Here is a 15927-nt window from a genome sequence, read left to right as displayed (position 1 = left end):
TTATCACAAAAATTAACTAAAGTAGTACACTAAGACTAGTTATTATGTGTAGGAAATATGTAGGAAATGTTGTCTTAGAGGAATATTACATTTATATCAGTACATATGGTGGCAGTAAAATCTTTTTCTAAATGCTTTTTCATTAGCCTTCCATTAGTCCAACCTTTTAATGCAATGAGACAAGAACACTTTAGATAATAAAGTACATAAGTACATATGATTTTTTTTTACAACTGAAATTATATTTCCACATCTTTATATTTAATATATCTGCAACTTGCTTTAGTAATATTTGTAAAGGTCTTAAGATAAATAAACTTTTATTTACAGAGGAGGAATGGAAGAAACACTGACATCAGAGGAAGATCAGTCTTCAGCTGCTGCTGAGGAGAAAGGTGTGTATCATTTGACTTCTGATCTAATGATGTGTTTCAGTCATTTAGTGGTTTGATTTTCCAGTTTTGATTTCCTTTTTTACATTCAGCATCTAGAAAAATGACTTTTTGTTACTCTCTTCACTGGCATACAGGCACTTATTTCTTTGTGTCATTCCTTATGGATGTTACAGAATAGAGATGATTTCCATTAAATCAGCCAGCACTGTTGCAGTTTTCAATAAATCCAAAGGATGGGATTCTATATCCTCTAGTAACTTTTCTAAGTGGCTTATTAACTGTCTTGAAACTACTAATCAAAAAATCTGTAGCACTTTAAAAGTTACAAAACCTTTCTGGAACTCTTCTCATTAACTGGAATAGTTAATGAGAAAATCTCAAAATTGTCTGATTTTCTGGTCTTCCTCCAGTAAGCTCAGCCTCAAGTAATTAAAAGGGAATGGAACTCAGTTCAGTCTCTCTTAATAAGCATTAGGAATTGCTCAATCTGATAGCAACACACATTATGAATTCATGAATCCAGAAGCCCAGCAGAGGTGAGGCAGCTGCAGCTCCATGTCCGTAAGACCATGCAATGAGTCTGAGCATATATTCTCATTTCCCCTTTCATCCTCTTCTTACTCTATTATCCATGCTAGTTCCTCTCCAATCCACTTTGATCCTTACTTTTCCTTGCCTTCTCAGGAAAGCTTCCTAATATTATATATCTCCCGCAATCCCAAACTGCTTTTCCCTAGGCATCCCCTAATGAATTTCATGCCCTGTAGGCAGGAATACACCTCAGCCAGAGAGCTTCTCGGGGTGTCTCATCTAAAAAAGATTTCACACCCAGACAATACCTTCATCATCATCTTCTAATGGCCCTGAGGGGTGTCAGGTTAAGGTGTCAAGGTTGTATTTGTTGTGATTAAGTTTTGGGGGTTCACCCATCTGTCACTGTTTCTCCCCTCCTTTGTACTTAAGGAGATTAGTCTTTAACAACGTAATTTAACACCATAAAAACGAATGGAATTCTGTGTATTACATGAGGTTTCATCTCTGGTAACAACATAAATAAAATATTTTGGGTAAAGGTGTTCTTACTTTGTTGCTTTCTATATTGACAGAACCACATATTTTTTTTGTTTCTTGTAAAGATTCTACTTTATATCAGAAATGTATTATACTTATATTCCAGCAGAGAAAATATAATTGTCCTGGGCAGAAGTGAATAATTTGTGAGGAGTGAGATTTTGGCAGCAGACCAGCTGTCACAAATAGGCTGGATTTTTGCACCTCAGATTCAGTCAGTTGAATTGAGGTTTAGAGTTAGTTCCAGTTAGTTTCAATGGTTTGAACTTCACTAGTCCAAAAAGCTGCAGTGTTTCACTTCCCTCTTAGCCTTCTTTAATCCCTGCCTAGTTTCTTAGAAGAATGTTTCTGTCTGATTTGGATCTGCTGTCATGATGAATTACCATGCATAAATATCTGTCTCTATATTAAGAACTAGGCTGGGGACTTCGGAGTATTTTATTTCGCTACTATACAGTCTCAAGATTTCCCATTCATAGCCTAAATTATCATCCAAGGCCTGGAGATGAAATTAAAACATGAAGTGCATGAATTCCCTTTTTTTTTTTTTTTTTTTTTTTTTTTTTTTTTTTTTTTTTTTTTTCTTCTCATCAAGGGTCTAGACTGTTACTACTGTTTTTCTTTCAAACATAACGTAGTGGTTTCTATACAAAATTACTATGGGCAAGCTTACGTTCTGTATTACCAGTATGTCTCACATACATTTTCTTTCCTGACCTTTCTGGCATTTATTTTACATATATATAACAAGGCCCGCGTTGTAAAGGTAGTATAAGACTGAATAAGATAGCATGCTTTTAATTTTTAATGAAGTAACATTTCACCTACTCTGTGAAAAAAAAAATACTGAAGGTTTCTAGGATTCGTTAAATTGCATGTAAGCTTTTCAAAAAATCCACATATCCACATTATAACTTTTTATAGCTTCTAATAAAACACATAGCTCTTCTCCAAAATGAATGAATCCTGTAGTATTAAATATAAAGGCTTCTACAAAGATACTTTATCATCTGCATCTCAAATAACAAAGTTCACGGTAGTTTTGAATATCTAACTAATTTTGATCTGAGTACAACAAAAAAACATTTATTAATAATAGAAGTCATACTGTCATGTGGTCTTAAGACATGTTAAGTCCTTGTTCAGAGAAAATCTTGTTTTCCTACACCTACATTTTATTTCAGTAATCAAACAGTGACTCACCAAAACACTTCAGTCACGCTGCTCTTAGCCTGACATCGTTTCATTTGACATGTAGTGCTATCAGCATATTGACTGCAGCTTTTCTCCTATATGACGTCTTTACAGCAATATAAATAAATGTTCACAGTTTGTTTATAATATATAGCAGTTGCAATATAAAAAAGATAGCTCAGAAAAATACTCCAGAGCCCAAATCATACTCTTTTGGTCTCTCATATGTGGTGTCCTATGGGAATGGCTCAAAGCTGCACCAGGAGAGGCTTAGACTGGGCATCAGGAAGTGTTCTTTACCGAGAAGGTGGTCAAACACCAGAACAGGATTCCTAAAGATGTGATTGATGCCCCAAACCATTTAAGAAACATTTAGGAAATGCCACTAATAACATGCTCAAACTTTTGGTCAGCCCTGAATTGCTCAGTTGATGAGCAGTAGATGATCATTGTAGGTCCCTTCCAACTGAAACAGTTCTATTCTATTCTATTCTATTCTATTCTATTCTATTCTATTCTATTCTATTCCACTCCACTCCACTCCACTCCACTGCACTCCACTCCACATAAATAGATGCACATTTTAATAATCAATATTTTTGTAATGTCAGTGCAATCTGGAATTGCTTCAGCACTGAATATATTCAAGTTTATAATATTGTCTATGTTTAAAAGGAAAAAAATGCTTCCAGTAATGAACAAGGTACTTACACATGTCTTAATGAGAGTAAAAGTAACTGGAGAAGGAGACTTCATGTAAATCTAACAAATGTATTTAAGTGAGTTAAGAAGCTAAGTTCAATGCTGAAATGTCTGCTAAAGATACATAAATCATTTCATGTGGTAACTCTTGCTTGTATTGTGTCACGGAAACTTAAAGCCTCATATATTTTTTCATGTCCTTTAACACAATTATTCTGAGGGTTTTTTTCAGGAATTTCTTACTTTATTTACTTTATACTCTGCAAAGCTTTTGCAGAAGCTTTGCATGAGTATGACTATTTATACTAGCTATTTCAATTCATGAGACTGTATTTCAGCTCTTGTAGAGGAGTTCTCAGCTTCAAGCAGATCTGTGGGTTCACCCCAATCTTCCTGAAGTAATACTTGGCATATTCTTTTCCTGCCACATTTCTGACAGATATTACTTCTATTCTATAGCAAACTCAACTGGAGCACACATGCTTATGCCTCAGTATCTCAGGCTGGTGTGTTTGTACAAACCCATCTTCACTCATGTCTCTTCTGCTGCTCATGCTATTTGGGCAGAAGTTCTTGGCAAAAATAAATTGGTAGCTGGGCTCATAATTCCAGATGTCACCTCTCATGCTTGTGCTTTCACAGCTGTTAAGATCAGTATTAGTTATATACTCTTTAATATTGAATCCCAGCTCTTTAATATTGATCTCCTTTCTCATTACAGATGGTGGAGGGTTGAATCAATATCATTTTCTTAGGCTTTTATTCTATTTTCTTGCTTTTTTATTTTTATCATTATGTTAAATTCAATAAGATATTTGAAACAACAACAGCAAAAAATAGTTAAACCTGTTTATGTTAGTGTATTTCCTATTTAGTCTTTGAAGATAAATACTTTTTGGAATCAATTGTAATTATAACATTTACCAGGCAGATGATGTGTGCTCAGTCCTACAGCCTCTAAATATATTTCCTTTGTTTTTCTTGACTGACTTGCATCCTGATTTGTGTTTTCCCCTACCTTTAACTAGAGGCTTTTCAGAGAGAGAGTTTGGACAAGGACAGTTTATTGAACTGGAGATGAGGGATTGCAAATTACTTGTGCTGCAAACTTCAAAGCAAGCTCTAGTGATATTACCTTCACAGTTTGTTCAGGGTTTGAGCAAAGCTGCATGATCTTCAAAGCCACTTTCTGCTGTCCTTCATAAATCAGATGTGATAATTGCATTCTAATACCTGTAATCCCAGCATTTTAGGCAGAGAAAGTTCAAAATTTGAAAAACAGAAAGCTTAAGAACAACTTCCTCAGTTAAATCCCAAATACCTTCAGGTCTTAAATTCTTTTAGTCTCTCATTCAGATAAATAAAGACTAAGTAATATTGGTGGAGAACAACTACACAGTGTTTTGCAGAAAAAAGAACAAAAGCCTATGATTAAAGCTATCAGTCTTTCTGGAATCTCTTGTCACTTTCTGAACATAAGACAACAAAGGACATCCTCTTAATTTACTTCACTTAATGTCTGTCCATCTGTCCTCCTTGACCCTATCCATTACCAGTCTTGTAATTTAAATAGAACCATAAGCTAATGAAAAGATATATGAAATCTTGTAACAGCTTTCTCTCAAAAAACACTTTGAAGGCAACTCATATTTAATGGAGATGGTCAGCTTTAGTTTTTAAAATATACATTTTAGTTTTTATCTGCTAGAATTTTTAAAATATTTTAAAGAACAAACCCAAAATAAATCAAATAGAAACCATTTTATTTTAATAGAAAGTTGTTAAATATACATATTTTTATGCAATAGAAATAATCAACTTTATCGGTAAACCAGAGTTGTCTTTCCAATTAAAAAAAATCGGGACATACAATATAAGTTTGTCTACAGAGTGGATTTCACTGTAACATGCTGAAGATTATTTGGCAGTGTATATTTATAAGTAAGAAATGAAAAGTCTGTATAAGCAAACTGCAGTCTGTTTCAAAAAGACAACTGAAAATACATTAATAATGAGATACAGGTCAGTTCCAAGAAATGAAAGTGTCACTCTTATCATATATCTTGCCTTTCTGTTTATTTTGCTAGTTAAGCTCCAATGAAGAAGATATGCTGGCTTCTGGTGTCTGTGTCAGCTTTGGCAGTGTTTCAATGAGGAGAAAAGAGGGACTTTTTAATATTTTTTGATGTTGCATATGGACCAAGGGAAGAAAAAGTCACAGATACTAAGATATTAAAGGCTCTCTTTCCCCAACAATTCACTAGAGAATGTGGGGGCAGAAATCCTTCGAGGATTGTTTGTCTCTATGGTAACAATGCTCAGTAAAAGCACAGAACATGCAGAGCAAAAGAATATGAGAGATTGGCATCTAGGCATTCCCTACAAAAGCCCAATATTTAAGGCTGGGGAAGATTGTTTCCTATCACCAATGTGAAGAAAATTAAATTAAGAACAGTACTGTTAGGTAGAAGGCCACCTCCTTGGAGAGAAAGTTGTGTCCATTTTTATATAATTTATTTTTAAACTACTGCTGTCTTTTCATGTATTTTTCTTGACTATGTTTATAATTTTTTAAAAAAATATCTTCTCACTGTAAATAACCTTGCCAAGCAGAGTTATTACAATTTATATCTAATGGCAAAAGTACATCTGCCTTATTTGGTCCCTGAGACAAAATAAATGTCAGGGAGGCAACATTTTTGTCATAATAAGGTTCAAATACCTGAACCAAAACCAAATGAGTTTTGGGTTGTCTGATTTTTGGTCTGTCTCTTTTCACTGGGAATGTAAACCTTTTTTTTCTTTTCTTACTTCTCCCCTCTTTCCAGGGGAAAGTTTCTCCAGTTCACTTAGACTGAGTAATCTATTTAAAGGTTCTGTAACTATGCACTAATAGCTGCTGGATATGTTTCCTTAAGCAACAAAACCTTCTGGATAGTGGTATTCTGTTGGAATTATGTGTCTAAAATAGCAAAACAAAGCTGGAACACATGCTGGTCCATCCTTTGCTAAATATGGCCTGTCAAAAGAGGTAACATGAATTGTAAGTGCATCTGAGATAAACTACTCTATGAACTACTCTATTAAGTGGATTCATTGCCAGTTTCAATATTCTGTCTCAAATTATGCCAAATATTCATTTAAATCTCTTGTTCTGCTTGTATATTTCTAACGTGTCATGACCTGCTGAGAACTGAGAGGTTTTTAAGGGGCTGGTCTGTAAGATGATCTGTTGAAAGCCAGATCCAGCCAGCCCTCATCCCATCTTCCTTGTGTTACTGCCGTGAACGCGGCAGTGGTTCACAAGGCAGCACATGTGATTTCTGCAGTGTGACTGTGCCAGGGATAACATGTGCAAGCAGCAGTTAGTGCAGCCCACTTATTAATGTATCCTTTCCTTCTTTTCTTAAAATCTGTGTTCCTAAGGGAGTCATCATTACATATTGCATTAGAGCTGCCCAAATTTAAGCAGGTTTTACCTGGCTAAATCTCTGTCTCCTTTGGAATATATCACTGCAGAATGCAACATAATTAGTGGTACCATTTGCACAACATCTTCTATTGTACATAAAAAGGTATATTTGTGTTCCTATTTAGAATCATGGCAAGAGGCAAAAATGTCATTGCAGGGCATATGTAATGACATATATAGAATGAATGTCTAGTTTAGTAAAATGCAAATGTTTGTAAGCGCTTTCAAGGGAAAACATGATTTCTAATTCAAGATCAAACTATTTGAAATCTGCAAGGTGTCTCCTTAATGATATTCCCTTTTGCACTTTGATTTATGTTTAGACTAATAATCAAATAAGAGGAAGGTTAGCCACCAAGGTGTCAGTCTAATAGCTGTGTTGTTCAAAACTAAAAAAAAATGGGGGGAAGATGTATTAAGTATTGGTTGTTATAAAAGATCCCAAAAATACTTGTCAAAATGCTTATTTGTTAATAGTTCTGCAGTTTACCTTGGCTGTGCAGTGGTATTGCTGGAGCAGGGGCTGACTGCCCTGAGGGCTGACAAGGGGTCCTGGCTCTGGGCAGGTGGGGGGAACCCCAGGGCTGGGTAGGGACAACCAGACCTGGGGGTGTCCTCACGTCCCTGAGCCAGCACATAAATTACTATAGAGAGCCCAACTTGCTTCAAACCTCAGTTAGTCATGGATATAGTTCAGGTAAATGGTGATATTGAGAGAATAAAAGTTTCAACGTCAAAAGTAGAAGAATAAAATTATTAAAAGCATGTAAGTATTTAGAAATCTAGCATATTTCTAGGGAGCTACACATTGGGATACAGACCCCTAAAAAGATGTAGACATTGCAGTACCCAGAACTCCCATACTACCTCTAAAGTGCCTGATTTCATATATGGACTAAAGGGTTGTAGAAATAGGCACAACCTTAGTGGGCCATGAAGGAATTTCAAAAGAAGGTGTGTTAGATATGGTCCTTGTTCTGAAGGCACTTGCATATCTCAGCTGATACTGACACTTTGAGGTGACGCTTTAGTTGGTAGAATATTACACAAAAATTAGGCAGCATCTTTACTTTGACCATTACGTTTCAATCTGTTTCCTGCCAAATCTTACTGGTACCTAATCACAGAAACCCTGCTACATTATACACTTTTTGCCTTTTGTCTCTATTTTGGAAAATTAAATGTGTCATTTGCAAATTTCTTCAACAGTCCACAAGAGGAGATTGAGAGATACTTGGTTCTGGGAGGAAATATATTTTCTTAATGAAGAAAATTGTAACAGGGCAATCTAACCCTTCATAAGCCGGAAAAATTGTTTGGATTTTTCAGGGAAAAACTCAGAATGAATGTTACAGTGCTGCAATTTGACAGAATGAGCATTGGCCTGCTTAATGCCAGAGAGTGACCATAAAGCATTGGGGTTTTAATGTTTTGAGGTTTTGTATTTTTGAGAAAGTAGCCAAAGCTTTTTACATATAAGGCATTACAAAAGACTTTCATTTTAGTAATACCTCTGCTTTATTCATGTAGGAAGTTACATAGGGAAGAACTGTAGTAATGGTCCTTTTTTATGTAAAAGTCTGTTAAAGTTCATTGGAATAGACTGAGCTTGTTGTTACTTGTGTCAAAATCTGTTCATGCTCTTTCAAACTAAAAACAAGACAGGAACAACAAGAGAAGGGGAAAATTTTGGTGAAATAGATAATCAAACATTCCATTCACTGATAACATTTTTTCCTGTATCTTTGTTTCTGGCAAGAAAAAAACACAGCACATGCTGTAAGTCCCAGCAAACTTAGAATAATATCAGATCATTTAACTCACTGCTCTCAACTGCTTTTCTGTCTGTTAGCTGACATCACTTATTAACAGAACACAAAACAAAATTACAAGAAAAAAAAGACAATCAGAGCTGAAAATTAAATGAGTGCAGAGAATGGGAGCAGCAGCAACAACATGACGTCGCTGCTGCCAGCGACAAGGTCTTTATGGAGTCATATAGGCACTTGGCTGTCATCTTCTAGCTGAGATAGGACTTTGTCTCAGGACTTTCAGGGTCTAACAATGTATGAATGGATAGTAATTGCAGCCCTGTCTAGCTCCTAATCTGAACCTTTTTTAATGTGTCAATATCAAGTTTTTAGTTCCATGTCTGTTGTCAATATCAAGTTTTAAATTCAACATCAGCTATCAATATCAAGTTCTTAATTCCATCTGTCTTCTTCAGCAAGAAATTGTGGTGGAAGGAACTAACTCCTTGTTTATTTGCTTACAGAGTATGACAACATATTTGGTATGGTTTTGTCATGTTTGCAATGTGTAGTACCAGTGACTTTCTTATTTATATTAATGCATCCTTTCAGTCTCTAACTCCTGTCAGCTTTCTGTGAGACAGTGTTAGGAAACAGGCTTGGACTGATCTTAAACAACAGACACCACATATTTCTGCATGTTTCTTAAGAGATTAAAGTATTCTCTCTTTCAATTAATAAGCAAGTGATTATATGCAGACATGCTTCATTAAAGCCAGAATTTCCTGTGAGAGTTTCCCAGTTCCAGTATTTAGAGAGGGAAGTCATTATAAGATTTTTTAACTTTATTTTCATTTATTTGTTCATTCAAATTGTTCCCATACTGGCATGAGGCATATGGAGAGTCTGTCAAAATCTGTTCATCACTGAATCATAATTTTTAGATTAATATATTCTGTATTGTATTTCTTTGCAGAAAGAGTCATATTTATTTTGAGTGCTGATTTAAATAACCATATGTAAATATAGTTCAGCAATTTGACCTCATTTATTTTCCTGGAGAAGCCTCTGTGTATACAGTATCAACATAATTAAACTGGGAGTTTATGAAGTGTCTTTGTAAACTACTAATGTAATAATTCATAATTATGGGGAGGAAGAAGCATTAAAAGGTATGCCACCATATTTGAGCAATATAAAAATAGTCCTAAAGCATAATGATAGTTTTTAAATATAAAAAAATTTAGAGGAGCATTGCCTGTTTTACATTATTTGATTTTCAGAAATTATGCAACCTGAGTTTGCAGAGGATGGTTTTCCAGATACAGAAGAAATGAAAACAATTAAAATGAAGATTGACCTTTTCATGAATGATTGGGAAAAAGTGGAATCAGAAATCAGGGGGTCATCTCAAGTTCAGGTGGTTGTTTTAGAGATTGCTGAGCAAACACCAGAAAGTCTGCTTAATCAAACTGTGCTGGTTATGGAAAGTAAGTAATACTGTTTATGTGATTGGCACTTCAACTATCAAGAGGTATTTTGGATAGCTCATGTGATGAGCAAATTAGGGAGTAGGTTATACTCAGTTTGATATTCCTAATATGAAGAGAGTCATATTGTGTTCTCTGAGTTCTCTGGGCTGAAAAGCACAATAGCAGCCTTTCAGACATCTAAGAGAGGGGAAAATACATATATTTGAAATATATATATAATGTAGCTATGCAAATAAGTGCATAATTGCTCCCTAAACATTCTGAAAGCACATTTCCACAGTTACTTGTTCTATCTGTGCATGCCAGAATACTGCTTTGAGACATGGACGGATAGTGAAGGTTCACTAATGTGTAATATTCATTGGGTTAGTGAGACTTTCAGGGTGTGTAATAATCTAACCTAACCACCTGCACAGACTGTATTTCAAAACTGAATTTTACATTAATTATTTTAAAATTAATATTTCTTTGGCAAATTACATTTCTTCATTTGTGTGGTCTTGCAGAATTTTGAGCACTGGAGATAAATAATACTACATTTTTCCTATTATCACTACAAATCAAGTGTTTTATTAACCAAAACATCTATTGTTCTGGCTCTATAATAAAATGAAATTTGAGTGATGATTCTTCCCAACAAGTAACAGGGAAAAAAAAAACTGTTTTAAACAGAATGGTACTATCTGCACTTGTTTTTATAATACTTTTGTAATACAAGTTCCCATTGAAAATACAATTTACTTCAACCAAAAACAACCTGTAGAATTTCCATTTTTAGAAGAGGCAATATACTAATTTCCACATCCGGGGAGAACATTTTTTTCTGTGAGTAGAAGAAATGCAAGATGCAGTTGGAAATATTTTCTTCCATGTATGCACCTACTTTCATGGACAAAGAGAATATATTCTGGTATAGCCAAAGGATAACTATTAAAACAGAAAAAAAAAACCTTAACCTTTTCAGAACCTTTTAAATATTATGGCTGGGAATTATCTGATGAAGACTTAGAGGAGGAAGCACAAGATCTGGATGCTGAAGCGGAAAATGAGGAAGAGGAAGGTGAGGAAGAGGAAGAGGAAGGGGAAGAAGAAGAAGAGGAAGAAGTAAGCATGCCAGTTTTTATCTATTTATGCTTTTATTATAACTCCTTTATTATAACTCCTTTATTTTGAATTTGAACATAACCTCAGAGAAGAGATTTTGCTTGATCCTGATTTTTTTTAATCCAGTTGAAGCCTTCTTAAAAAATTAATATTAGCATGTGCTTCAAGAACACTTTCACTACATTTCTGTGTTGCGGCGGACAGTAGTTTTCCTACAGCAAGAAGCTCAAATACCCCCATGCTAATAGAGAGAATGACTGTACCTAGTTTTGCCAGATGGCAAGGAGGGGTTTTATGAAATAAACAAATGTGAACTTTGATTTCTGTCAGCTAACAATGATTCCATGAGCCATCATGTAACATCAGAAGATGCAGAGTCCTGTTCCATTTCAGCTATTGATAATTTTCATACACCCACTTCAATGAAATTAGAGGTCTAGCTTTGCCTTTCTGTTTTCGTCCTATATTGCAAGATTCCCATCCCCAAATTTAACCGTACAGGATATGTACAGACTGAGTAAGCAGTATTGAATATATTTTTTAGAAATTACCTTTACTGGATAAGTAATCTGACTTCATAACACCAGCTCTCACTGTATTTTCTGAAGAGGTCTACATTTAAACAGATCAGTTTCAAAAACATAGTAGGAAAATATTTTATCATAAATATTTCTACCCTAATTTTGGTCCTCAATGGCTAGCTATGATATTCATGATGATTTTAATTTAATTATTTTCTCAGTAATTCTCTTGGACAGTTTGTTTTCTGACTCAGAATCTAAAAGTGTGTATTTTCATAGACTTATTTTCAGCATGCAAACTGTTTTGAGAATACCACCCTAATTTAACTGTCAGTTAATATATTTGGTTTTATTTAATCTGATCTACTTAATCTAAGTAAACTTCTGAATTCTTTAAATTTTTCATATTTTCAGGATGAAGAAATAATTAAGCAAAAAAAAAGGCATATGGGAGACACAAAACACTTTTGTCCAGTCAGTCTGAAAGAGAACTTTGTCCTCTACCCTGGACTCCAGGAATATGCAGCTAAATATAAAGAAAAGATTTATTACTTTTCAACTTCTGAGTGCAGAGATAAATTTTTGAAGAACCCTGAGGAGTATGTAGCTCACAATGAACCACTACAAGTGAGAATGTGAAAAATTATTTAAAGCAGATAATAGCAGATTAAAATAACTACTTTATGTTTCCATTTAGATTTGTTTATTATGGCTGATTTTTTCCTAAGTAACAATATATTAGGCAAGTCCTTGAAGCAAATAAAACACATGGCTTCCCTAGTGATTTTTAATGTAAATTTATATTAACACATTGAATTTATGATGCAAATGCAGCAGAAAAGAGAGGAAGATTATAAAGGCTTACAATAATCTTAAAATTAGTATAAAAATGACATATATTGGGGGGTTTGTGGGTTTTTTATAACTTGAAAAAGGGCAAAAGAACAGAAGATGTACCAGACCTGTCTAATGAAGTTTCATTTTTACCTGCTGATAGTAGAGTAGTAGATTTGTTTGGTGTTTCCAGAGAGCAGGTAGTTTGGTTAGAACAGCAATAGAAAATCTGGGAACATTAAAATACAAAAGTATGTGACTGGTTTTTGATGAATTTTTTAATCATTATATTTTTGAAGTGAAAAACAGTAGGGGATGGGTGCACTGTACACTCCAAAATGTTACAGAATATTCCATTTTTTTCCTATAGGCTCCTCCTTTACGGGTGTGTTTACTTGGGATTCATGGAGCAGGTAAAACTACTTGTGCACGAGAGATAGCAGACAAATTAGGCATTTTCCATATTCAATTTGAAGAATATCTACAGGAATTGATTTTACCCAAAACGAAAAGGAAAGTTGGGCCCTCTTCTGACGGAGATCATGAAGATGACAATAAAATACCAGAGGAACTGGAAGACTTCTCTCAGACCATAACTAAAATTGAAACAGAAAAGACCAAACAGGTAATAATAATATTTTATACATCCATACACAAAATAACCATTTTCTGGCCAGAATGGGAATTTCTTATAAAATTGTAAAAATTATAAAATTATGTTAAATTAAATACTTGATTAAATTCGGAAATAATAGTTCATGACAATGTTTTATAAATATCACAAGCATTCTTCAAAACATTTTCGAGAGTTATATACAGGGTTTTTTCTAAATATTCGAGATAGATTCTAAATGCCTAATGGAAGACCAACTGAGGGGGTAAAAAAGGTCAAGGTCAGAATAATAATGGGAAGGCATGGTTTCCTTTAAGTGTTTATAATACGCAGATTCAGTCAAGCACATAGGTTCCAACTGCATAGGACTTTAAAATGTTCCCAGCTGTGCTCTTTGCACTCTCTTGGAGCAAAAGAATAGAATGCCTCTACCAACCCTTTGATCTGATCATCCCTCATAAAAAATCAGAAATATTTATCATTAATAACAGGGTAAGCTAGTATTTTTTTAATGCAATAGTTTTTTTAACCTGGATTTTAGTGTTTCTTTGCCTATTGGCAGCAGTTTCAAACCACAAAAATAAAGCAACTCCTTGGTAGCATAAAATATGCCATGTAGCTTAACTAAAAACTGTTTCAAATAGCTGTATGTTCATGATACTGGTAGAGTAATTAATGAATAATAATTTTCAGAAAATTAGTACTTTTGCTTAATCAGATTGACTACTGGCTTAAAATCCTTATAAATGCACATTCTAAACCCTATCTCATAGGATGCAATTTCTTTGAAGGATAAACTTTTACATAACTGTTTATTGGGGATAGTATTTTCTTTTATTAGGCAGTGATCTGTTGGGAGAAAAAAAATCCAGAAAGTTTTAATGCAAATGAATTCTTTAGATACCAATGGATACGATAAAAGCCATTCATTATGTGGAGAAGTCTCACCACAGGTACACAGCATATGAATCTTTCAAAAAAATGTAGTAGAAAACTTAAAATCTATCTCTCACACAACAGAAATAAGGATTTATCCAACACTCAAAGATTCAGGAAGAAATGTGTTTCTGCATCACATTTTAAGAGCCTTTTTTCTAGTGTGTGCTCCTGATATCTGCCAAGTTCCCTCAAGTTATTAGTCATCAAAGATCTTCAAACACTTCCTACTACAGGATTTAAGGAAGCAGGCAGGAGAGGCAGCAGGCTACAGAGGAGGAGGCATATAGAAACACTCAGGCTCAGTATTAGGAAGATGAGCACCCAAAGAAGTGGAAAATAATGAGGCTTCGGAATTTAATTTTATTTCTGCTCTTTTACAGCAGTAAAAGATCTAGAAAATATGAGTCTGACACTGAAACACAGTCTTGCAAGTACAGTTTAATCTGTGGTCTAGAGAGCTCTGTGTCTAACAGGAAAGCCTGGATAAAAAAAATTGTACTACTCAAAAAAATAATAGGATCAAATTTGGGATCATTTATGTAAACTGGACATATACAGGTCAATGGGGTGCACTTGCAGGTGCTGAAAGGGCTGCCAAAGGTACATTAAAGGCCACTCTACTATCCTGAGATGTGGAGCAGGTCCCTGATAACTTGGAAGGTAGTGTTCTGATGAAATAATACAAGAGCAGGTAATATTTGAAGGAAATGCTTCAGCACAGATACAGTACAGATCAAAATTATGGATGGCAGAACAAAAATCCAGGTTTTCATCAAACTCAAAGAGGGGGTTATTTCGAAGTCAGTTTACAACTTGGTCATCACAGACAAAAATATGGCAAGTGTTTCTGGCACTGATGTTTATGACTGGCTCTCATTCAATTTTATTACTTTGGCATAAATACATGTCTTACACCAAGGCATTTCTGTTATTATTTTTTCCTTGTCATCTTCATATCTCCTGGGAAACAATCTTCGATTTAGTTTTTTTTTCTCATACTCCTTTTAACGTGCTTAATCTGGTGGTGTCACCTAAGCACAGCTCATACAATTTCAGTTCAGTTTAGAAACCCATTCATTGGACCCTGCACAAAACTCTAGAGGATAATTTCCAAGGTTGTAGAGTTCCCAGGCATTTCTCTGAATATGAATACCGCTGGACTATCTGACTACCCACTGACCCTCCAATTCTGCAAAATTTAATTAAATTCCATTGCATCATTCTCATTCACTTTGGCACAAGACAGTAGAAGTTTATCTGTCAAAGTTAAGGTCAGCTATAATGTTCAAAGCAAAACCACTACAGGCAAATAAAAATATACCATGCAGTCTGGGAAGTTCAGCAAAAAGATATCATCGTGGTGGTTTTAGTGCCACATCACTGAAAGGTCTGGGAGGAAACCTTGTCCTTCAAATCAATGATCTGTGAGGTGTTCTCTTTTTTCTACCTGGAATATACATCTCATGCTGCTTCTCTTTTATCGGATACAAACACCTCACTTTCTGCCTCCCTTTAGCAGTGGTAATGTCAGTGATACATTTTTATATGTTTTACTGTTTTCTCCCACTTCACACATTTCTTTCAGGATGACTCTGTGTTGCAAATCTGGCTACCACTTTGTCTACTTAGGCATCTTCTGTCATACAAACATCTTTAAATATATATACTGTATCAGGCACTAGAGAAAATATTACTCATACACAGTACATTAGAGCTGTGACTTCCAGCATATTCTCAAGTTCTTTTGGTTATATTATCAGAGTAGATGTCAGGCATAGGAATTCTTATTCAGCTATGGCCTTTTGATATGAGACACTTTTTGATTCTGGATATATTAA

At 34.7% G+C, this 15927-nt stretch overlaps 1 protein-coding gene across 2 annotated transcripts in view; it reads left to right on the top strand.

The window, feature by feature from the left end:
- AK9 (adenylate kinase 9) overlaps window positions 1-15927 on the top strand; it is a 60703-nt gene that overhangs the window by 24880 nt on the left and 19896 nt on the right. For both annotated transcript variants that reach the window (XM_068184225.1, XM_068184224.1), the window contains 5 exons: window positions 331-395; window positions 9869-10075; window positions 11043-11182; window positions 12118-12330; window positions 12908-13162. In XM_068184225.1, the coding sequence (XP_068040326.1) occupies window positions 331-395; window positions 9869-10075; window positions 11043-11182; window positions 12118-12330; window positions 12908-13162 (880 nt within the window). The remainder of the gene's footprint in view (window positions 1-330; window positions 396-9868; window positions 10076-11042; window positions 11183-12117; window positions 12331-12907; window positions 13163-15927) is intronic.

This window comes from Anomalospiza imberbis, chromosome 3 (assembly GCF_031753505.1).
Source record: "Anomalospiza imberbis isolate Cuckoo-Finch-1a 21T00152 chromosome 3, ASM3175350v1, whole genome shotgun sequence".
NCBI lineage: Eukaryota > Metazoa > Chordata > Aves > Passeriformes > Viduidae > Anomalospiza > Anomalospiza imberbis.
Note: the sequence above shows the minus strand (reverse complement) of the source record. Positions and strands in the feature narration are given on the sequence as shown.